At 41.6% G+C, this 24,282-nt stretch overlaps 2 protein-coding genes across 3 annotated transcripts in view; one reads left to right on the top strand and one right to left on the bottom strand.

Annotated features, from left to right (window-relative positions):
• The window catches only part of KLHL23 (kelch like family member 23), a 28,951-nt gene extending 18,921 nt beyond the window's left edge, over nucleotides 1-10,030 (bottom strand). The window contains exons 1-3 of one of the 2 annotated variants that reach the window (XM_055398290.2): nucleotides 9,553-10,030; nucleotides 7,423-8,637; nucleotides 3,465-3,617 (exon numbers count right to left, since the gene is read on the bottom strand). In XM_055398290.2, the coding sequence (XP_055254265.1) occupies nucleotides 3,465-3,617; nucleotides 7,423-8,635 (1,366 nt within the window). In that variant the 5' untranslated portion in view covers nucleotides 8,636-8,637; nucleotides 9,553-10,030. Of the gene's footprint in view, nucleotides 1-3,464; nucleotides 3,618-7,422; nucleotides 8,651-9,552 lie in introns of those variants that run through there. The other variant, XM_088829938.1, reaches the window with a different exon arrangement.
• CFAP210 (cilia and flagella associated protein 210) overlaps nucleotides 1-24,282 on the top strand; it is a 95,452-nt gene that overhangs the window by 35,234 nt on the left and 35,936 nt on the right. The gene's annotated exons all lie outside the window — the stretch shown is intronic.

Below are 24,282 nucleotides of genomic sequence, written 5' to 3'. Positions count from 1 at the left end.
GCAAGAGAGTTTCAGAAAAACATCTATTTCTGCTTCATTGACTATGCCAAAGCCTTTGACTGTGTGGATCACAATAAACTGTGGAACATTCTGAAAGAGATGGGAATCCCAGACCACCTGACCTGCCTCTTGAGAAACCTGTATGCAGGTCAGGAAGCAACAGTTAGAACTGGACATGGAACAACAGACTGGTTCCAAATAGGAAAAGGTGTACGTCAAGGTTGTATATTGTCACCTTGCTTATTTAACTTATATGCAGAGTACATCATGAGGAACGCTGGGCTGGAAGAAGCACAAGCTGGAATCAAGATTGCTGGGAGAAATATCAATAACCTCAGATATGCAGATGACACTACCCTTATGGCAGAAAGTGAAGAGGAATTCAAAAGCCTCTTGATGAAAGTGAAAGAGGAGAGTGAAAAGGTTGGCTTGAAGCTCAACATTCAGAAAACAAAGATCATGGTATCTGGTCCCATCACTTCATGGGAAATGATGGAAAAACAGTGGAAACAGTGTCAGACTTGATTTTTTTGGGCTCCAAAATCACTGCAGATGCTGATTGCAGCCATGAAATTAAAAGACGCTTGCTCCTTGGAAGGAAAGTTATGACCAACCTTGATAGCATATTAAAAAGCAGAGACATTACTTTGCCAACAAAGGTCCGTCTAGTCAAGGCAATGGTTTTTCCCATGGTCATGTATGGATGTGAGAGTTGGACTGTGAAGAAAGCTGATCACCGAAGAATCGATGCTTTTGAACTGTGGTGTTGGAGAAGACTCTTGAGAGTCCCTTATACTGCAAGGAGATCCAACCAGTCCATTCTAGAGGAGATCAATCCTGGATGTTCATTGGAAGGACTGATGCTAAAGCTGAAACTGCAATACTTTGGCCACCTCATGTGTCAAGTTGACTCACTGGAAAAGACTCTGATGCTGGGAAAGGTTGGGGGCAGGAGGAGAAGGGGACGACGGAGAATGAGATGGGTGGATGGCATCACCGACTCTGTGGACATGAGTTTGAGTGAACTCCGGGAGTTGGTGATGGACAGGGAAGCCTGGCGTGCTGTAGTTCATGGGGTCGCGGAGAGTCGGACACGACTCATCGACTGAACTGAACTGAGTGTCTAGTTCACAGGATTGCTGTGGCTCAGATGGTAAAGAATCTGCCTGCAATGCAGGAGACCTGGGTTTGAGCCCTGGGTTGGGAAGATCCCCTGGAGAGGGCATGGCAACCCACTCTAGTATTCTTGCCTGGAGAATCCCATGGACAAAGGAGCTTGATGGGCTACAGTCCGTGGGTTTGCAAAGAGTCGGACATGACTCAGTGATTAACACTTTCACTGGATTAATACATGTGAAAGTACTGGAAAAGTTAGTGCCTGGCACATACTTGGGCTTCCCTGGTGGCTCAGAGGGTAAAGCATCTAATCTCAGCTATTATAGGCATACCTTGAAGAAACTGAAGTTCGGTCAGAACGTAGTAATAAAGTGAGCATCACAATAAAGGGTCCACACAAATTTTCTGGTTTCCCAGGGCATAAAAAGTTATGGTTATACTATACTGTAGTCTATTAAGTGTGCAATAGCATAATGTTTTATGCCTAGAAAAAGAATAAATGTATGTTAATTTTTAAATATTTTATTGCTAAAAATGCCAATTCAATGAGAATAGAATATCAAAGACTGCTATCACCATAACAAATACAATAATTATGAAAAAGTTTGAAACATTGCGAGAATTACCAAAATGGGACAGAACACAGTGAGCAAAGGCTGTTGGGAAAATGGCACTGACAGAATTCTGAAGGCAGGGTTGCCACAAACCTTCAATGTGTACAAAATGCAGTATCTACAAAGCACAGAAAAACAAGGCACGCCTGTATTCAATATGACTGTTATTGCTATTCTCTACTATAATCTCAGTTATAACAGAAAGTTGTGGGGATTCTAGGATAATATATCTGAACTATAGGAGATGGATGACTACCTCCACGATGTCTTCAAGAGCCAGGACAGCGTCTGGCTGAAGTCTCTTGTTGCAAAAGTCCTCCTGTACCTGGAGACACAGTCCCAGATTCAGGTGTGCTCGCCGTGAACTGTGAGATGACACGTATGATGCATGGTCGGACTAGCTGCATTGGTTAAAAGTAGGAAAGCTGGCTCCCTTCCAGAGAGGCAGACTACTTACTGGTTATGCTACAGGTTCTGCAATACTTTGGCCACCTCATGCGACAAGTTGACTCACTGGAAAAGACTCTGATGCTAGGAAAGGTTGGGGGCGGGCGGAGAAGGGGACGACAGAGAATGAGATGGCTGGATGGCATCACCGACTCTGTGGACATGAGTTTGAGTGAACTCTGGGAGTTGGTGATGGACAGGGAGGCCTGGCGTGCTGTGATTCATGGGGTCGCAGAAAGTCGGACACGACTGAGCGACTGAACTGAACTGAACTGAATGCACTCAAACTTCCTGACTTTGAATCCTGACCCACCACTTCCAAACCGTGACCTTGGCAAAGCTACTTATCCTTTCTAAGCCTCCATTTTCAAATATGTAAAACAGGGGTAAACAGTACCAACTCACAGGTTTGTAGTTAGAATTTAAGGTAATATTTCATGCCAAGTGCTTAGGCAGTACTTGACCTACAGAAAGTGCTCAAGAAGGTTAGCTATTACTACTATTCTCAGATGGGTCAAGCTTGTGACTTTTGGTTATGCTCTCCAGTGACTGACATAGCAGCCTGATGCCATATGGAAAATGATTTAAAGCAGTATAGTGATATGGTGACATGAAACTTTCTAATGAAAAAAATCTTAACCAGATGGTATAACTGTAACAAGTTCATGCTTTCCCCTGAGCCTTACCCAAAGAGACAAGCCAAAGAACAAAGGACACCACAGAAGGCAGGCCATTCTTTGTGGGCAGACAAGATCCTGTGATAACTGTTAAGGCCAACAAAGAGCCCTGAACATCACAGGAGTAAGTGCTTCACACCTACTGAAACCCAGAAAGAACATGCTTCTTTAAAAAAATAAATCATTTCCTTAAAGGAATTAACAGATATCCTTCCCAACTATTAGACTAGTGTTTTTACCTGTCCATAAAAATTCTGTTTTCTGTAACACATGTAGTAAATGAAAAAAAAGCATACAACTAAGGAATAGGAAACAGAAGAAAAGAATCTTTGTAAAAAAAAAGTTTTAAAGAACTAATACTTTTAACCACACAGGCTTAAAATATTTATCATGTAAAGACATCAGGGAAAGTATCTGTAGATGTCCTCGAATTGGAATAAGTTAACTGTGATTGTTGTCAGATGAACATGTGACTATTTGGGGCCTTTTAATTATACCCAAGTGTAGTCTACTATGAATTTAGCACTGTCTACTTCCAGCATATTCTTATTCATCTTTTATGCTGATAAGCGGCATCACACATGTACTATTTGAGACAGTAATTTGTTACCTGGGTGTGGACTGGAGGTGATGAGGCTCCATTCATTGATATCTGAATTGTAGCTCTGGACCTTGTCATAGGTGCAGCTGCCTCTGTATCCGCAGTGGCCGCCAATGACATAGATAACTTCATGTAAGACACAAGCAGTAGCATTTCCCACTCCTGTGTGTTAAATTAAAATCACATCTTCAGATTGGCCTTTTGGTTTTATAATGAATATTGGACTAAGTTTATTATTGCTTTTGTTAATATGGAATTAGAAACAAGGCATTGTCCTAGGAGTTATGAAGGATAGAAAAAAAAATTTTTTTAAGGCTTCCTCAGTTTTGTTTTTTTTTAAGGGGGGGTGGTGAGACATTAATACAAATAATTAGAATGCAGGGTAGAGAACTCCTGTGAGTGTTCAGAGCAAGGAGACATTGCTTTGTCTAGGGGAATCACGGCAGGATTTGACCTGGGCCTTGGTAGGTAGCCTTTGGCAGGTAGAGGTGAGAGAAAGCGATCCGAAGCGGAGGGAAAGGGGAACACAAAGACTCATTAGACAATGTCATGTAGCCCGGATTGACTCCCAGCGCTTGAGCAGGCAGGTGGCCCTCCTGGGGCTGTCGTGTGGGAATTAAAGCTGACGTGGTAAATTGAAGTCACACGGCAAAAGATCCTCATGCCCAACTAAGAAACATACAATTAATTCAGCAGGACATTTTAAACAGAGGAAGAGAGGGACTACAGAAATAGAAGGGCAAGAGTCAGAAAGAGAGAGGTGTTGGCCCAGGTGCACAGTACCGAGGGTCTGACTCAGACTGCGCCTTGAGAATGGCGGAAGGAGACCGAGGAAAGAGACACGCAACAGGGAACAGGGAACACGGAACAGATGGGCCTCAAAGACTGACTGTGTCTAAAACTCACTCTGAGGTCCTGAGAGCAGAAAACTGGGAAACACCGATGCCACAGAAAAATAAAGAGGAAGTGGATTCATCAGGGGAAGAAGACACAAGGAAGAAAAAAATGAAAAGAAAGTGCTCAGTCCTGTCTGACTCTTTGCGACCCCATGGACTGTAGCCTACCAGGCTCCTCCATCCATGGGATTTTCCAGGCAAGAGTACTGGAGTGGGGTGCCATTTCCTTCTCCAAGGAAGAAAGATGAGGAGGCTCATTTTAGTTGAAAACGCCAGGTTAGCCTTTTAAGCAACGTTTTACTGCGCCCATTCTGTGCAAGGTGCAGTTCAATCTCCCTGTACATTTCTGCTCCAAAACAAAAGTGAGTTTGTAAGCAGTGCAGTTATGATGAGAGAGAAAAAAGTTAGGATTTTCTAAACAGCCAAGTATTTGTTTTTAATGTATCTTTTTGGCTGCACCGAGTCCCACATGGGATCTTAGTTCCCCCACCAGGTACTGAACCCGCCTCCAGTGCACTGGAAGCTTGGAGTCTTAACCACTGGACCGCCAGGGAAGTCCTAAACAGTGAAGTATTTATTTCTTCTCTGTACATCCCTAAACCAAAAAAGGAAATGAATTTGAAATTTGACTCTGCCCAATTTCGGTGCTCATTACCGGGGAAAGCTGCTAGTTCACTTCATGACTACACAGTAAAACAAATTGGGGAACATAGTGCTATTCTTTCTAGAGACAAATGGGAAACTTAAAGTTCAGCATGAGTCCACCCATCAGAACCAGCACTTGCGAAAAGTGCACATAACTGACAAAAGTGTTACCCTTCCCGGGGATGGTCAGATATAATCAAGAATCAAAATTTAAGTTAAAAAATATAAAACTCTGGAATTTCAGACCCAGCTAGGAAGTAGGGGAGGACTTCAGTATAAGAGGGTCTTCCACTCTACTCAAAGCTAAGGTGAGAGCACTTGCGGCTTTCTTTACCATGTAGATACCCTTGATGCATTTTTCTTTCCAGAATCATTGTTTCAAATACGATTTAACAACATTTCATAAAGTAATACATTTCAACCCTCAAAGAAATATACTCTAAACTACAAAACCACTGAAACTGTGATCTTATCATCAAGAAGCAGAGGCAGAAATATAGCCAGGTTTACAACAGCTGCTAAAATATTTGAACTTTATTTCTTTCATAGGAAAGGAGTTAGGATATTTAGAGCCACTCCAGTACTCTTGCCTAGAAAATCCCATGGATGGAGGAGCCTGGAAGGCTGCAGTCCGTGGGGTCGCTAAGGGTCGGACACGACTGAGCAACTTCACTTTCACACATTGGAGAAGGAAATGGCAACCCACTCCAGTGTTCTTGCCTGGAGAATCCCAGGGAAGGGGGAGCCTGGTGGGCTTCCGTATATGGGGTCACACAGAGTCAGACACGACTGAAGTGACTTAGCAGCAGCAGCAGCAGGGAGGGGAATTAGTAAATGGGGGAGTCAGGCTAGACAGAGTGAAAACCAGAGCAGCAACAACACTGAGCTTGAAGCCACTTCTCCCATCCTGCCAACTACTGCGGAAACTTTGGGCATGCAGGAGAGAGGTTGTAACTGAATATGAAAGATATTTCTGCCCTATCAAAGCTGACACGTTCTTCTATAAGGAAGGTCATGACCAGGACTTCCCTAGTGGTCCAGTGGTTAAGACTCTGTGTTCCCACTGCAGCGACACAGGTTCAGTCCTTGGTCAGGGAACTAGATCCCAATGCTGCAATACAGGTCGAAGATTCCACGTGCCACAACTAAGGCCCTGCACAGCCAAATGAGTAAACATTTTAAAGTGTTCATGACCATAATGCCTAACACTTACTGAGTGCTTACTCTATGCCTGTCACTGTTCTAAGTGATTCACATGCGTAAATTCAATTAATCCTCTCAAACCCTAAACGATGTAATGTTGTCACCCCCATTGTACAGATGGCAAAACTGGGGCACAGGGAGATTAAAACCATTTGCCTAAGCTCCCCAGCAAGTAAGTGAGAGGTTAAGATTTAGACCCAGGCAGCTTGGCCTCAGAAGCAGTGTGCCTGGTCACAAGACCATTTTGTGTCTCAGGCTTCCTGTTCTCATCCAAGGATCACACCGGGTCAGATTCCCGGACCAGGTCAGATTCCCACACCCTCGCTAGCATTAAAAAAGAAACAGAAAGGCCTGGGAAGAAACATCTGGGATAAAATGACTCAAATTTGGTAACAACCTACCAGTTTGTGTGCAACTCCCCAGCACCAATGAATATATGTAATGAAATGAATCAGATTACAGCTTAACTTTTCTTCCAGTAGGAGGGAACAACAACAAGGCTAATCTAGTACCAAACACAGCAGAAAATACAGTTTCTATCAGACAAATACTGAGATCCAATTGTGTGCATGGCTGTGTGGGCCGCGTGCAGGAGACAGGGGATCAGCCCCTCTCCTTTACCCTCTAAGATATGATTGGAATCACAAAGAGCAGAGGCTATGTGTCCTCTAGTTTTTGAAAGAATGTAATTTATTACACCCTACAGGAACCAAACCTTTCAAGGTTTTAATGAAAGACCTTTTAAAAAACAGATGATCAGATGATGAGAAAAAAAGAAGTGAATATTTAAAAGCGAGACTCAAAAAGCTTGGATTTCAAGAGCAAGCAAAAAAAAAAAAAATTAAACATGAATAAAACTACCCAGCTTTTTCTCTTCATTTAGCCTTTGATTTAAATATAAATTCTTGACTGAAAGCAAAATGTAGATTCAAAACAGGCTCTAGAGTAGGTAGAATGAATTAGACTGTTTTCTTATATAAATAACATTTCTTTTCCAGCCTGGGTAGCATACTCTGACCAAATAACTCTCAGTCAAGTTGAGGACTGCTATATTATATTTTTACTTAGAACATTCTAGGTAGCATTATTTGATTTGTATAATCCAATTATAGCTCCAAGTTAGCATTCCAAAGTGATACATTTTTTATAACATTATCTATGAGAGACCCTTTTTCTAATCTCAAACACCTAAAAAATACAGAATAAACACAGTCTGCACTTACCTTTAATCATGTTTGCAATAGGAATCCACTTCTCTTTCAATGGATCATAGAACTCGGCCTCTTCTGCTGGAGCCCCCTTTCTGTAACCACCTAAAGCATAGACACAGCCACCCAAGGTGACTGCGCAGTGGTAATACCTGGCATTAAGCATTGGCAAACCTTCTGTCCATTCATCACCTTCACTGTTATAGATCCACACTGTGTCAAGAGCTTCAATGTTATCAGTTCTGTAACCCCCGGTTACATAAATATTGGGTCCCAAACATGTAACACCATAGCTCTCCCTAGTGTAATCTGGTATTTCTGCCCCTTGAATCCAAACATTTGTCAAAGGATCCCATATGTGTACCTCTGATAAAGGGTGCCAGTAATAGCCTCCAATGATATACATTGTGGCTGTGGATCGCTGAGAAATCTCTTTATGCATGGGATTCAAAGCATTGTATATTAGAGATCGGATCTTATTTTCAGTTAATAGGCAGCTTCTTTGAAGGCCTAAAGCTGTTTTTAAATACATTGGATCTATATCTATGTTGATGTAGCTTAATAGATTATACAGGCATTCAATTCGATTTTCTACATCATGAGCAGTCCACTTAATAACTGGCTCTATGACAGCTTCTTCTTTCCAAACACTGAGATTCTTTCTGGACAAGATAAAGAGAAACTTTTCAAGGCTGATTTCCAGAAATTCTTCTTGTTGCCATACTTCCTTAAACCTTGAGCACAGAATTCTTCGAGATTCCTTCTCTAGTTCTGGACACATGTGAAATTCTGCAAAGGAGTGCATTCCAATACAATTATCAATATCCAAGTGCCTTACCAAAAACTGCTCACATGCTTTCTTCACTGAAAGGAACTGTAGCAGATCGGCTGCTTCAAGCAGGCTTTGAACATTTCTTTTAGTTATCTCAATTTGGGAAGTGTATGCATAATTTACAAGGCCTTCCAAGATATCATGGTGGATGCCAGAGATCTTTATTTTATTTTTAAATTTTTCTTTCATGTCAGCCGTGAACATTGCCTTAAAATAATTGCTGCAAGCAGCTAAAACAGCTCGGTGACAACGGAAGATTATGCCTGAAGGACACTGAAGGGTAATATCAGTAAATAATCCATCCAAGTAAAATGTTCTGAATGCATCCAGAAAATCCACTGGATGTGTGGTATCCTTGAAAAGGTAAATATAATCTTCTTGTCCTTTTAGAGCCATGGCTGCAATAAACATGAAACAAACGTGTTTTCAATTCTGCATATTATCACAAATAATCAGTGCCCAATATTCCTGTCATTACAATGATTGATTAACATCGAATATACAAAACTAGATAGACTAAGTTTAGCAGTCTAAGTCAGAAATGCAAAACGTGGATAGACTATTTCATAATTTATATGATGGTCAATTTAATTTCAGGGTAACTCGTAGTCTGATATGAGGCCCCCAGATTGTTCCGTGGTCCTCTCAAGAAGAGATGTTGATTTGCTACCCCATTCACCGAATCTCTTCAGTCTGCCCCGAGCTAGCGGTCCTAGAGAGACCTCACATTTGACAATCCAAGCGTCCAAGAGGTCACCTCACTCGAGGCTGGACCTTGGCCGGCCCCAGTTCAACATTTTTAGAGCTCCGTCTTCCTTTCAAGTCGCATCGATTGCCAGGAAAGGGATGATAGAAATATAACTGATTAGAAGAAATCTCGGGAAAGGGAAACCCTGTGCCTTTCTGCTCAAGGAAGGACAGAAAGGCAAGCGGCCGGACGGCGGCCCCTCTATCCCCGCGCCACCTCCGCGGACTGCCGCAGGGGTTTCCGCGCGCCGCGCGCCTGGGCCCGGAGCCGGCTTTCCCGCCCGGGGACCGCCCCGCCCGGGGGCCGGCGCGGGGACTCGCTTCGAGGGCGCCGCGTGCCGCCCACTGGGCCGGGTGCCGCGTCCCTCTGTCCCGGGACGCGGCACAGGTGTGGGGAGGGCGTCGCGGACGGCCCCGCGCCCGGCCCGGCCCGCCGCCCGCGCGGCCATTGTCTCCGCGCCTCTGCCGCAGGCGGGCTCGGAAGGCGGCGTGGCCTCGCTCCCCGCGTCCGGCCCCGCTCGCTCCCCGCCGGCCGGCCTCGGGCGGCGGGTCGGCTCCGCACCTACCTCCGGCAGTGGCTCCGGGACGCGGTGCGGATCTGCGGGCTAGCGGCGAGCGGGGGCGGGGGCGCCTCCGGACCCTCTGACCATCTTTGGAAGAGGCGCGGCGGAGGCTGCCTGCTAGTGCAGCTCCAGCCCACAAGCGGCTCCTATTTTGGTGCCCCGGCTGCTCCCCGCCTCCAACCGAACAGCCCCCCACGCGGCTGGGGCGCGGGGCCACTCGCGGGAACTCACGGGTGGCGGGGCCGCGTTGCGGGCAGGGGCGGGGCGGGGTGGGCGCGCGGCTGCACTCCTACCGGAGGCTCCCCCTGCAGCAGGTGGGAAGGCTTCTCCGAGGAGACCGCCCGGGCCACTAGTTTTTCCCTCTTTCCTTAGACCTGTCTCCTAGCCCCACCCCTGTCTCTCTAGACAGACTCTCTAAGTCCTGAATTAGAACCAGATATAGGGATTGGGGATCTCCTTTCTCCCTCCTTCAGTAGCTCTCCCCAGCCCAGGACCTAATTGTGGAGTGGAATTGGGGGTGGATGTTGGAGAGAATGCAACAAAGCTGAAGGTCTGGGGTTGAGGTTACCTTCAAAAGCCAGAAGTAGGGGCTACTTGCCCATGAACTCCATCCCACCCTTAGGAGAGCACTCTGGAGCCCCGGGGACTAATTTGTACCGTGTGGGTTAACTTGGAGCTTTGAGAAAAACTGAAAGCAGCCAGGGCCAATGATTCAGGTTACAGTATTTAGAATAGAGTAGCTGGAAGGAGCTGCCTCCAGTCTTTCTTCTGGTGGCAGCCAGTCCGGTCACGTAATGGTGTCTATATGCTACACCAGAAAGTTCATTTTCTTGTTCCAACAAAACCTAATATCAAATATTTTCATTTATTCATTCATTTGCAGGACTGTATTGGGTGTCTGCTTAGGCATAGGCACTGGTAACGATGTAGTGAAAGATGGTCCATAACTTTCATGGAGTTTACAGTGTAGCCCATTGCTTCAAGGCAAATAGATGGAGAAACAATGGAAACAGTGACAGACCATTTTCTTGGACTCCAAAATCGCTGTGGACGGTGACTGCAGCCATGAAATTAAGACAGTTGCTCCTTGGAAGAAAAGCTATAACAAACCTAGATAGCGTGTTAAAAAGCAGAGACATCACTTTGCTAACAAAGGTTCGTCTATTCAAAGCTATGGTTTTTCCAGTAGTCATGTCCAGATGTGAGAGTTGGACCATAAAGAAGGTTGAGCATGGAAGAATTGATGCCTTTGAACTGTAGTGCTGGACAAGACTCTTGAGAGTCCCTTGGACTTCGAGATCAAATCAGTCAGTCCTAAAGGAAATCAGTCCTGAATATTCATTGGAAGGACTGATGCTGAAGCTGAAGCTCCAGCTACCTGATGCAAGCAGCCAACTCATTGGAAGAAGACTTTGATGCTGGGAAAGATTGAAGACAGGAGGAAAAGGGGATGACAGAGGATGAGATGGCTAGATAGCGTCACTGACTCAATGTACACAAGCTTGAACAAACTCTGGGAGATGGTGAAGGACAGGGAAGCCTGGTGTGTTGCAGTCTGTGGGGTCGCAAAGGGTCGAACATGACTTAGCAACTGAACTACAATAACAACAGTGTAGCCAGCTTAAGGGAGGACGGAGGCCAGGATGAAAGGAACACCAGAGGCCCAGTGTGTTTCTCAGAATATGGTCTGAGAGTATACAAACAGACAGTGACCAGACTGTATATGACAACAGAACTATGAACCACACAAGAAGCCCAAGAAGCCAAACCATAACTTCTGCAGCAATTAGACTAGAACAATTAGATCAACAATTAGACCAGAATATGGAGTGGGTTGCCATTTCTTTCTCCAGGGGATCTTTCTGACCCAGGAAGTGATTAATGACAGCCAATTTACTGATTTTTACCCCTACTTCCAACTCAGGACCAACCCGAGAAAGCCAGTTTGTTCCCCATACCAATCGCATAAAATATTCCTTGATTCTAGTAGTTGGCCTGGAGCTTTATTTACCAGGCCAACAGCCTCCAATAAAGCATACCGGAGACCTTCCTCTTCTTCCTCTTTTACAAAGCTTGTCCACTTCCCTACCTGCCTTTGAGCTTCTATCAAAGGCAAATGATGTTCTGACTCTCTGGCTATAGCAAGATCTGAATAAATGGCCTCTGTTCTCTCATTTGGGTGATTTTAGTTTAATTCCACAAGTCAGAGCATCTCAATTGAATTATGTGGGATGCTAGAATCTGCATTTTAATCAAGGGCATCAGATGATTCTTTTGCACAGTTAGAATGTCGGACCTAAAATGGGAGAAAAATGAAAGATTTACTATCTCAGCATTTGGTAAACAGTTTAGTAGAGAAGAAAAGTATATGAGATCTTTTTCAGACTTAACATTCTCCTGTGTCACTTATCTATCATGTAGCATAACTGAGCTTCTCAGATCCTTAATTTTCTGACTCGTAAAAGAAAATATCAGTACTTTCTCAACTAACATAAGGTTACTGGAAAGATAAAGCAAAATTAGGACTGATGCTGAAACTGAAGCTTCAATACTTTGGTTGCCTGATTCGAAGAGCCAAATGATTGGAAAAGACCCTGATGCTGGGAAAGATTGAGGGCAGGAGGAAAAGGGGAAGACCAAGGATGAGATGGTTGGATAGCATCACCAACTCAATAAACATAAGTTTGAGCAAACTCCGGGAAATGGTGAAGGACAGGGAAGTCTGGCTTGCTGCAGTCTACGGGGTGCAAAGCATCAGACATGACTTAGCAACTAATCAAATGACCATGAAAGTACTTAGGATGTGGTATGTAAATGTTAACTATTGTAATGAAAGAGTGTGAGTGTGAGCGTTAGTCACTCAGTCGTGTCCAACTCTCTGCAACTCCATGAACCAGACTCCTCTGACCATAGAATTCTCCAGCCAAGAATACTAGAGTGTATTGCCATTCCCTTCTCCAGAGGATCTTCCCAACCCAGTGATCGAGCCTGGGTCTGCTGCATTGCTGGCAGATTCTTTACCATCTGAGCCACCAGGGAAGCCCATAATGAAAGGATATTTACATTCCTCTATCACAACCTCAATTTGAAAATTAGTATCTTAGTAACATTTCTTCCAAAATTACAAACTTTGTAGTTAATTGTAATTACAGTTTGTCCTTCATAATGAGAAGTGATGTCATTGTTGGTGTCATTCAAAGACACAATTGTGATTGATTGAAGATGGAAGTGTGGCTGTTTGTGGCATGATACTGTTTGTTGTACAGTAAGTATAGGCTCTATCTAATTCAAAGGAGTGCTTCTAGAATCATAATAGCATGTAAACATGTAACAAATGATTCTTGAATAACAGAATTCACTACTATATTGTCATTTGTGTAGTTATTTCAGATTGCTGCAGAGCCCAGTTAATACTTTTGCTTTCATTGCCTGACATTCATTGGTTTTGAATTATTGCTTAAAAGTACCTATCAGCGACATGTCTACTTTAACTAAAAGAAAAGACCCAAAAAAGTGCATATCAGTATAGAGTAGACTGCTTCAACCTGCCAAGAGAGGAGCAACCTACCAACAGAAGGGTATGGGCAGGAGCAGCTCCTCTTTCACATGCTTTATCAGAAAACCACTGCAAGTGCTAATAGACGTGATGCACTCAGAAATATATAATTAGCGTTCATAAATCAGATAAATTAATGACACTGTTCAAGACAACAACCATGCCATCTGTGAACCCAAGTCTTAAGGAAATAAAGAGCCACCATAAGATGAGACATGAAAGACTCGTGGCAGATACTGAGATTGGCATGGACTTGGAATCCTTTGGACATCCTGCTGTACTTTTCAAAAGACACTTAGTTTCTAAAATTAACAATTTTGTTTGTTGTTTTTACCCTATTAGTACATCTTTCCACTAAATGTTGCTACATCACTAAATGTTTGGTATGCTAATTGTGATAGCATTATCAATACATATAAATCTGCCAGTATATACAGAAATTTTGTGTACTTCATTTAAGCTACTTGTTAAGATGAGTTGATGTTAAGTAAAAAAAAAATAGGTATAATTTATAAGGCCACTGAATACAGCTGTATAAGTTGTGTACTGCACAATTTCAGCTCATTCCACTCAGATTGCTATGTGAACAGTCTCAGGAATTGTATGATATAAAACCAGCACAGGTACATGGGGCTTCCCTGGAGTTGCTAAGTCTTGGCAAAGCCTTTTTGGTATGCTTCCTGGAAAAGAAACATTCTGATGACTGGGCAACAAGTGCTTTCACAAGTCAGAAGGTTTCCAGTTCCTTGTTTTCAACAAAAGTCAAAGAGCATTTTTGACAAATAACTTGGAAAGAATCCATGAAATGAATAGCACTGGTATAATAAAATTCCTCTCATTCCTATCTAGTTGTCTGTGTGAATACATTTTCTCAGGGACTATATCTATAGAAATGTAAAACAGGAATATCACTGATCCTAAAGTCTGTCTCATGCCAGCAGGAAGCAATACTTAGACAAGATACATGGTCTAAATGAAAGGAAAATAGCCCAATTCATCAGACTGAAATAATTTTTGATAAATTTTTACTTTTGATTTAAGCATATTTATGTTGGAGAAGGAAATGGCAGCCCACTCCAGTGTTCTTGCCTGGAGAATCCCAGGGACGGGGGAGCCTGGTGGGCTGCAGTCCATGGGGTTGCGAAGAGTCGGACATGACTGAGTGACTTCACTTTCACTTTTCTGCATTGGAGAAGGAAATGGCAACCCATTCCAGTGTTCTTGCCTAGAGAATCCCAGGGACGGAGGAGCCTGGTGGGCTGCCCGTCTATGGGGTCACACAGAGTCGGACACGACTGATGTGACTTAGCAGCAGCATGTTGTTTGGTTAATTATAATAATCAGTTCAGTTCAGTTCTGTCGCTCAGTCGTGTCCGACTCTTAATCAGCCTAGAAATTTTTTTACTACTTAAGAATCAAGAACATAGTCATAATTTATGAACATTTCTGTTTCAGAGAAGCTTAAAAGATACTAAGATTTTCAAGTATGAAAATATATAGATGATCCTGTCTTTGAATGTTTCCAATATGCATGAATTTCAGTTACCACCATTTTGTTAAATAACACCAATCCTTCAAACAGGGTTCAAATTTTAATTACTCTTGTATATTTTTAATAGCTTTAATTGCATAAAATAGAAATTTTGCCCTCTAGCTCTTTAGTCCACAAATCACTACATAAATAACAGATGAGCATCATGGTTAGTGACCAATCACATCTCTTCTTTCAGAGTCCATGGTGATTGGTCACTGTTTATCTGTTATTCAGTTCACATACAGACAACAAAGCTTCTAGTTGTCTTGCCTCCTGTCTGTGATAAATCTGCACAGTATTTTACAAAAATAGATGATTGAAAGAGAGCACTGGACAATGAAAATGTAGCAAAGAACTAAAAGTGATATTGCCGAAAGTAGAGTTTGAATTTAGCACAATGAAGTTCTGGGAGAGAAAGCTGAGCATGGGAATGTTGACAGTGCCACCGGTGAAAAGACCAGATTGCAGCCAGCTGAACTTGGTGCAGGTGAACTCTTTGACTTAAAGAGGAAAGTGGATGTTGTTGACAAAAAGGGTAACAGTGTCCTAGAAGAAGTAATGCTGGTAAAAATTTTCAGTTTCAAAAGAACTCTTGGAGCTATGTCACAACACTGAAAGTGCAAAGGATAAAATGTTGGAAGCTGATCCAAATTTAGAAGTACAACAATTCACTAAGTCATTGAAACATGATCACTCTGTATTGTAAGTTATAAGACAAAAAGAAGATGGTGAAAACTCTTTATTCTTAATAAATGTTTTGCAAAAAAAATCATACTTTTATTTCCAATGTTCCTAATTGCAGTGTGTATATGTCAGTTGCTCAGTCGTGTCTGATTCTTTCTACCCCATGGATTGTAGCCCACTCAGCTTCTCTGTCCATGGAATTCTACAGACAAGAATACTGGAGTGGGTTGCCATTTTCTTCAGGGGATCTTTCTGGGAGAAGGAATTGAACCCGGGTCTCCTGCATTGCAGGCAGATTCTTTGCTGTCTGAGACACCAGGGAAACGTACTAAGTAAATATTCGTCTTACTGGTTTTCATTTTCCTATACATTTATAGGAAATGTATAGAAACTGTCTTCCTATACAAGTCAGTTTTTAATAGTCTGACAAAAAAACATAAAGGTCACAGGACAATCACAGTTGTTCTTACTGATTATAAAGATTATTTTGCATGATAATTTTGCACATTTTCATATGAGGACTGCCTATATTTTCAGTAGGACAACATTCTCTGGGAGAAATGGAATGGAAATATGAGCTCGAGGAAAAAAAAAAAAAGAGGGCTTCTCTGATGGTCCAGTGGTTAAGAATCCACCTGGCAATGCAAGGGATACCAGTTTGATTTCTGGTCTGGGAAGACCCCACGTGCCTTGGAGCAACTAAGCCTGTGCACCATGACTGCTTAGCGCTCTAGAGCCTGCGAGCTGCAACTACTGAGGACTGCTCGGAAAGAAGAGAAGCCACTGCAGTGCGAAGCCTGCACACCACAGTGAGAAATAGTCCCCTTGCCACAACCAGAGGAAGCCTGCATGCAGCAGCCAAAAATAAATAATACATCTTTAAAAAAGAATAAGGCAAAAACTTCCCACTGTTAAAGAACAACTTGTTTATGTATTTTTAAAGGAATTATGGTAGGTTTCAAATAACTATAGTTAGCTTTCACTAAATAGATTTTAAAGAGTTATTTTAAAGCCTACTAAAAACTCATTATTTATAATATTCTAGAAGTTATAACCTTGGAAAATGTTTAAACTTACAATGAAAAGTTTTCAAAATCAATCTAAAAATGTGGAAGTGAGTCCATATGTTACTTTTGGGGTACTTGTTCAAAAAACATATGAAAGACAACTGGTTCATTCTCAAAATAGGAACTAGCTTACTACTCTTTGAGGGAAGGTCATTTAAAAGATAGTGGTTCACTGAGGATATGTTTTTGGGTGCCACAGTTAAAGCTAAATTTCTGATAAAATTAATACATGGCAGAAGATAATAAACTAGGACCTTTTTCAATTAGGAAAAAAAAAAAAAGAAACCCAATTCTTCTGGCTAGAGAAAGTACCATGGAATTCTTCAGGCAAGAATACTAGAGTGGGTTGCCATTCCCTTCTCCAGGGGAACTTCTTGATCCAGGGATTGAACTCAGGTCTCCTACCACAGGTGGAGCTTTACAGTCTGAGCCACTAGGGAAGCCATTTTTCTGGCTGAAAGTGTTAGTCACACAGTTGTGTCTGTCTCTTTGGGACCCCATGGACTACACAGCCCGTCAGGCTCCTCTGTCTTTAGAATTCTCCAGGCAAGAATACTGGAGTGGGTAGTCATTCCCTTATCCAGGGGATCTTCCCAACCCAGGGATCAAACCTGGGTCTCCCACATTGCAGGCAGATTCTTTGCCATCTGAGCCAGCAGGGACCCAGAAAAAATAAGAGCACTGGCTCAAGTCAACCGAGACAGACTGATACTCTCCTAAGTTACAGATTAAAACTGCCCAACGACTCTCTATTTCATTCAGTAAAAACCAAAGTACATACAAGGGTTTCCAGCACCCCCTTACCCGGCCCAGCTTCTCCCCTCACCAGGAATGGATCGCCTCAGGGTCTCACTGCTAGCTATTCCTTTCGCCTGCCCAGCTTTTTTCCCAAAAATACTGTATGATCTGGTCACTCACCTCTACTGGATTTTTTGCTCAAATATCAACTTCCCAACAAGGCCTTTTTTTACCAACCTATTTAAAATTATCTCCACATCCTACCTGTTATTCCCTATTCCCCTTCCCAGCTTTAATTCATAATCCTTATTACCATCTATGATATCATATATTTTACATAGTTTTTAGTTTGTTGTGAGATTTCTCCTGCTAGAACATAAACTCCATGAAAGCAGTGATTTTGTGTTTTGCTCAGTGTATATCTCCCATTTATTCTAGTGTTCCTAAAACAGTGTCTGCCACATAACAGGTACTCAATAAAGATTTTTTATACCAGTGAAAATATCAGCAGATTATAAGTAAGACTTTCAGAATTTGCTTTAAAAACTCGCTCAGGGCTCAGAGTTCTCCAAGAAATTATATAAATGACAATCCACAGACACTGCCTTCCTGCAGAACATGATCTAAAAGTTTTGTGCTTTTTTTCATTTTCAAATTCAAAGCATCTGGTTTATTTTTTTATTAATTAATTAATTTACTTTTGGCTGTCTGGGTCTTCATTTGCTGCACACGGGCTTTTCTTTAGTTACAGAGAGCAGAGGCTACTCTCCAGTCGCAGTGCTCTGGCTTCTCATTACAATGGCTTCTCTTGTTGTAGAGCACAGGCTCGAAAGCATACAGGGTCTACTGTCGTGGCAGGAGGATTCTTTACCACTGAGCCACCAGGGAAGCCTGCATCTGGTTTATATATCTCTTTGTTTTCCTTCTCACTCACAGCATGCTTAGGAGGTTTTTTATCACTTCTACCTGACTTACTGCAAGACTTTTCTGCATCAGTCTCTTCCTTTTCCTCCCAAGCTGTACATAACCTTTCATACCACCTGAACACAACTTTCTTGACATCACTCCCCTTTACTTGCTCCTAAGAGGAAGAAATTCAAACTCCACTGATTAGCTTACAAATCTGTCCATAAATTGGCCCTACTTACAAAGCTTTATTCCACTACTCTCCAGTTTAAACATTTAACTTCATCAGGCCAGATATTAATACATCATCTCTACCTAAAGAATATGTTGTACCCACCCCCATCTTGGCTCACATTATTCCCTTTATCTGGGAAGCTCTATCAAGTCCTTTCCATTTTTCCAGGTCCTTTCCATGCTTAAGGTATAGATCACAGTCTAGCTCCTTCATAAAGCTTCTATCACAGTTAATCAATTGCGCGAATACAAAACACAATACTGTATGGTCATCTAGTCCTTCCTTGACTTAAACACTCTTTATGCTGATTACTATGCACACATTGGAGAAGGAAATGGCAACCCACTCCAGTGTTCTTGCCTGGAGAATCCCAGGGACGGGGGAGCCTGGTGGGCTTCCGTCTATGGGGTCACACAGAGTCGGACACGACTGAAGTGACTTAGCAGCAGCAGCAGCAAGATGCTTTATGAAGCATACTTGGGAATTATGAATTACATATACATGTATCTCACCTCTTCAATCAAACTGTAAATGCTTTGAAGGACATTATTCTTTGTAAGACACTTCTTAAACGTCCACAGGTTTTTGTTTTGTTTAGGTTTGCTTTCTTGCACATAGTAGACTCTCAAAATATTTGCTTACTGTAGTATTTTTATCCCCTCAAAAATTGTGCAATAGGATATTTTTCTGGATTTAAATCTGAAAAAGGTTAACTTGTTAATAAATCCCTAAAAGAACATATTCTCATATTGAACTGAGGAAAATAAAACATTGCATAGACCAAGTTGTGAAAAGAGTTGAGATTTTTGGTATGTAACAAAATCCAGAATATGACTGTAGAGTAGTAGAAAAAAATGTGAATGACCAAGTTTTCCAGTTTGCACAGTTTTAAAATCCTGTGTAACAAATGTTAGTTTAATTGTAACCATATTTTACTAGTTGTTTAAACATAAATCTGAAAATTTATTGTTTGAATATAAAGACAAACTAATTTTTTTTTACTAAGTAATATCTTCCATAAACAATGAGTGTTTCTAAGAATTTCTGTGTTAGGAAACATTTATGTTAATGTTTTGTTTCAATACGAACCATCATCACATAGATATCAGTTTGTATGACATAAACAAGTAAGATAGATTTAGCTTTTGGCCATAAATATATTATTCCATAAGCCCTAGTAGAGTACATCAAAAAATCTCTCTTCAACAGAACCATCACACTGTCGACCTGAAAAAGAAACCCACCAGAAGGTACAAAAATGATAGGGTTTTAGGTAAAAGAGTTAAGGCAATTAATTATTATTAATATATTCCCTTTAGCTGGTCTCATCTAAAGATGTGCTGTGGGGTTGTTAAGTCAGTAAAGGGCTCTCCCTATCATCTTCTGAAAGAAAAAAGCATGTCTCATAATAGGGGTAGGAAGCGGCTATAAATTCCAGTCCCATTATCACACTATTAGCAGAGCTCGGTCTGGGACCTGTCTGTGATATACCAACTGTCCCCTGGAAGGAGCTTATGACACTATAAGTGATGATCTTTTCTAACTCTCCTTCAGGACTAGGACAAACTAGGAGCTTAAAAAAATTCAAATGCTATGACAGTAAATATGTGGGCATATCAGAGATAACATTTTTTAAAAAGTAGAATAAAGTTGTAATTATAACTCATAAAAGACTGTACTTGTACTACAAAAGCAGATTGAAACTAATAGATTTGTTGTGCCACAATACATATAATATATAGTAATTTCCAAGTGGTGCTAGTGATAAAGAACCCTCCTGCCAATGCAGTAGATGTGAGATACACAGGTTTGATCCCAGGGTCGGGAAGATCCCCTGGAGGAGCTTCCACAGCAACCCACTCCAGTATTCTTGCCTGGAGAATCCCATGCACAGAGGAGCCTGGTGGGCTACTCCAGAGGATCATACAGAGCCGGACAGGACTTCAACACTTAGCACAGCACAGCACATATAATAGATGGGTAGGAAAAGAAGCCTAATATGTATCTAATGCTTGAAGGAAGTGACTGAGTTAGGCATCAAAAATATTGAACACTCAGGTGGTGATTGCTATGATATGACAAGGCTGTGGACTTGGTCATAAGGAAATTATTACACGGGGGAAAGTATTTTGGATCCGTCGCTGTAAGAGTAGCAGTATTCTGTATGTACAACTGCTGTGTCTTCACTTTATCATACAGACTTTTAGTCTTTAAGTAGTTCTCAAACAGGGATTATTGGCAATGTCTAGAGATGCTTTTGGTTGTCACAACTTGCCAGTGAGTGAAAGTCGCTCAGTCATGTCCGACTCCGAATTCTCCAGGCCAGAATACTGGAGTGGGTAACTCTTCCCTTCTCCAGAAGATCTTCCCAAACCAGGGATCGAACCCAGGTCTCCCACATTGCGGGTGGATTCTTTACCATCTGAGCCACAAGGGAAGCCCAAGAATGCTGAAGTAGGTAGCCTGTCCCTTCTCCAGCGGATCTTCCCAACCCAGGAATCAAACCAGGGTGGTCTCCTGCATTGCAGGTGGATTCTTCACTGAGTTGTGAGGGAAACCCTGACTTGGCAGGAGGAGTGCGAATGGCGTCTAGTGAGTAGAGGCCGGGAATGCTGCTATTCTACAATGTACAGGAAACACACACTCCTCCCCTGGCCCCCAAAAAGAAATCATCCAGTCCCAGAAGTCTATATAGTTCCAGAGTGGGGAAAGCCTATCTATACCAGTTCCCATTCTAGCAGTTAATTTATATGTCGAGGAACTCCTCTTTGATGATCAAGTTCCTATGAGCTGTGGTAGGTTATTCTGTGGCAGGTAAGCCTGAGCATAACCACATTTTGGCTGCTCATTTAAAGACAGGTTGGCCTTACCTTTAGGAACTAAACTGATTTTCAGGTTATTTCTTTGGCACCCAGACTTGGCCTATAAGCCAGTCAAGATTGCTTTCTGGGTTTTATTGTCTTTATAGGAAGTGATGCTAGATTCAGCAACTTAGGCAACTAAGTATTAAGAAGTATTTCATCTATTAGTGTGTTAGAAAAGCAGAATCTCAAGTCCCACCCCAGAACTATTGAAAACAATTTGTATTTTAACATGATCCCCAGCAAAGCATTGTTCTAATACACACTGAGCAAAAAAGGAAAAGAGAAGAAAGACAATGCTTATGAGAGCAAAATGAGATAACCAGTGACTTGATCCTAAATATAGTCCTGTGTCCAGTTCAAGGACAGTCTTAAAGGTCAGAGAGGATTATGAGTAGGTCAGAGAAGATTCATGAAAATAAAAACTGCTTTCTGATAATCAGATAAAGAAGTCATAGTTATTTAGCTCAAAGACAAGAAAACTAAGCACAATGAAGAGTTCAAATCTGTGACCTATTAATATGCTAAAAAATTAAAAGCAAGGTTGATCCCAAAATGGTTTTGCAGTAAAAGGAAAACCTCCTTCTAAAGGCCTTAAAAATAGGATGACTTAACTTTATTTAGAGGATGGTTAGTTCAGTCGTTCAGTCGTGTCCGACTCTCTGCAATCCCACGGCCTGCAGCACCCCACAGATAGAAGATAGCTCCCTGTAGCCAAAACTAGAGAACACTTAAATTCATAATGACATTAGAATGACAGAATTTTAGAACTGGAAAGCAGTTAGGGATAAAATTCGCTCAGTCTAGTCATTTTACAGAAAGTAAAATGAATTCCAGAGAAGCAAAATAATTCACCAAAATCACAGAGCTATTTACCAGTTAGAACTGGGACTACTGTTCATGTTTCTTATTTCAGCATCACCTAGTTTTGAAGAATTCTTTTATTACTTGGTTCTGTGACCTTACCAAGCTTTTTTTCTCATATAAAAATGTTGGAGCAGTATTCCTATTTTAAAAGATAGTTGAAAGTAAAATGAGTTTATACTTTAATTACATATGTAGCTTGAAGTGAAGTGAAAGTCGCTCAGTCATGTCAGACTCTGCGACCCCATGGATTATAGTGTCCATGGAATTCTCTGGGCCAGAACACTGGAGTAGGTAGCCTTTTCCTTCTCCGGGGGATCTTCCCAACCCAGGTCTCCTGTATTGCAGGCAGATTCTCTATCAGCTGAGCCACATGGGAAGCCCAAGAATACTGGAGTGGGTAGCCTATCACTTGTCCAGCGGATCTTTCCCACCCTGGAATCAAACGGGGGTCTCCTGCATTGCAGGCAGATTCTTTACCAACCGAGCTAACAGGGAAGCCCTGTTATATACCTTCCTAATACAGTAGCTTATAGCGTATACTTTCCTAATAGCTTGTAGCTTCCTAATAATAGCTTGTAGCTTATACCTTCCTAATACAGTAACCATGTCAGACTTCAATACTGTTCTCTTATTTTACTATATGGATTCCTTAAAGGACAAGGCTCTTTCCTCTTTTCCTTCCTCCCAACTTCCCTCCCTCCCTCCCTGTCCTTCCTTCCTTCCTCTTTACCATTCCTTCTTAATTTTTAATCTCTTCATTCCATTTAAAGTGCAAAAATGTAAATTTAAATTAAAAAATTTAACCTTAAAGAATATTAATACAGGTAAATACTTAGGCTATAATTTTAAGTGATAAAAGCAATATAACAATTATAAGAATAATCCATCTATGTCAAAGAGCACATATATATAGACATATGTAATAGACACACACACACATACATATATACAAACACATTTGGGGAAAATTCTGAAAGGATTTGGTGTATGGTGACATTATAAGCAATTATTTGCAAATGTCACCCAAGCAGTGAAGCAGCACTGGGGTGTCTGGACAGTAGTAAGCAATGCTTGGCAAAGTTTTTATCTGGAAGTTGCTGGAGAAGGCCTGGGCACAGATTTGGCTGCATGTGTGACCTGTTCAGTCAGAAGGATCCCATTCTTGGTTTAATGCTTTGCTGTCTTGGAATCCTTAATAATCTTTGAAGAGGTTTCATATTTTCACTGTGCTCTGGGTCTCACAAATTACATGTGGTCAGTCCTGTGTGAGCAGCTTAGGGATATAGCGAGTGCTCTGTCTCAGGAGGTCTTGATTTCTTTACATTTATTTTTCTTTTTAAAGAAGTACAGTCACATTATAAAAAATTAGAAAACATATTAGGAGGAAAAATTAAGTCCCTGTTAAAGCTCTCAAAGGCAGAGACATTTTCATGAGCATCTCTCCATATGTCACAATGATGTTCAGTGTCTGGGCAGAAGAATAAAAAGTAATTTGTTAAAGTTTAAATTGCCAAACACATAATTACAAAACAGCTATGTGTATGAAAATCAGACTTTTCCTTGAGATGAGCTACTGTGTTAGTTTTTACTGCTATGTAACAAATTAACACAAATTTAGCAGTTTAAAACAACACAAAAACATTGTCACAAGTATCTGAAGGTAAAAAATCTGGGCACAGTATGGCTAGGTTCTCAGCTCAGGGTCTCACCAGGCTGAAATCAAGGTGGCAGCCTGGGCTGTGTTTCTCATCTCGGGCTCAGAGACCTCTTTTAGACTCACATGACTGGTGGCAGAATTCATTTCCTTGCAGTTTATTGTAGGATTGTAGTCCCTGTTTCTTTGTTGGCTGTCAGCCAGAGGCTGCTCTCAGCTCTACAGGCTGTCCACATTCCTCATTATATGCCTTCTTCCATCTTTAAACCAGCCATGACATGTTGAATCTTTCTTGTGGTTTGAATCACTGACTTCCTTTTCCGCTACCAGCCAGGAAAACTCTGCTTTTAAAGGGCTCGTGTGTTTAGGTCAGGTCCAACCCAGACAATCTATTTTAAAGTCAATTGTGCCATAAACCATAACCTAATCACAGTAGTAAAATACATCAAATTCACAGTACTAGGGATTATGTTTAGCGTGTTCACCAGGGCATGGGACATCTCAGGGACCATTTTAGAATTCTGCCTACCACGGCTATCCTAGAGTCTCCTGTGAAGAACAGGAAGTTCCTCTACTTCTCTGTCCAATCCTATTATGATATTAATAGTCTTTCTCAATTTCTATTTTTAAT

This window comes from Moschus berezovskii, chromosome 2 (assembly GCF_049115385.1).
Source record: "Moschus berezovskii isolate FMDL1 chromosome 2, NW_MosBer_1.0, whole genome shotgun sequence".
NCBI lineage: Eukaryota > Metazoa > Chordata > Mammalia > Artiodactyla > Moschidae > Moschus > Moschus berezovskii.
This window is presented reverse-complemented; position numbering and strand designations above follow the sequence as displayed.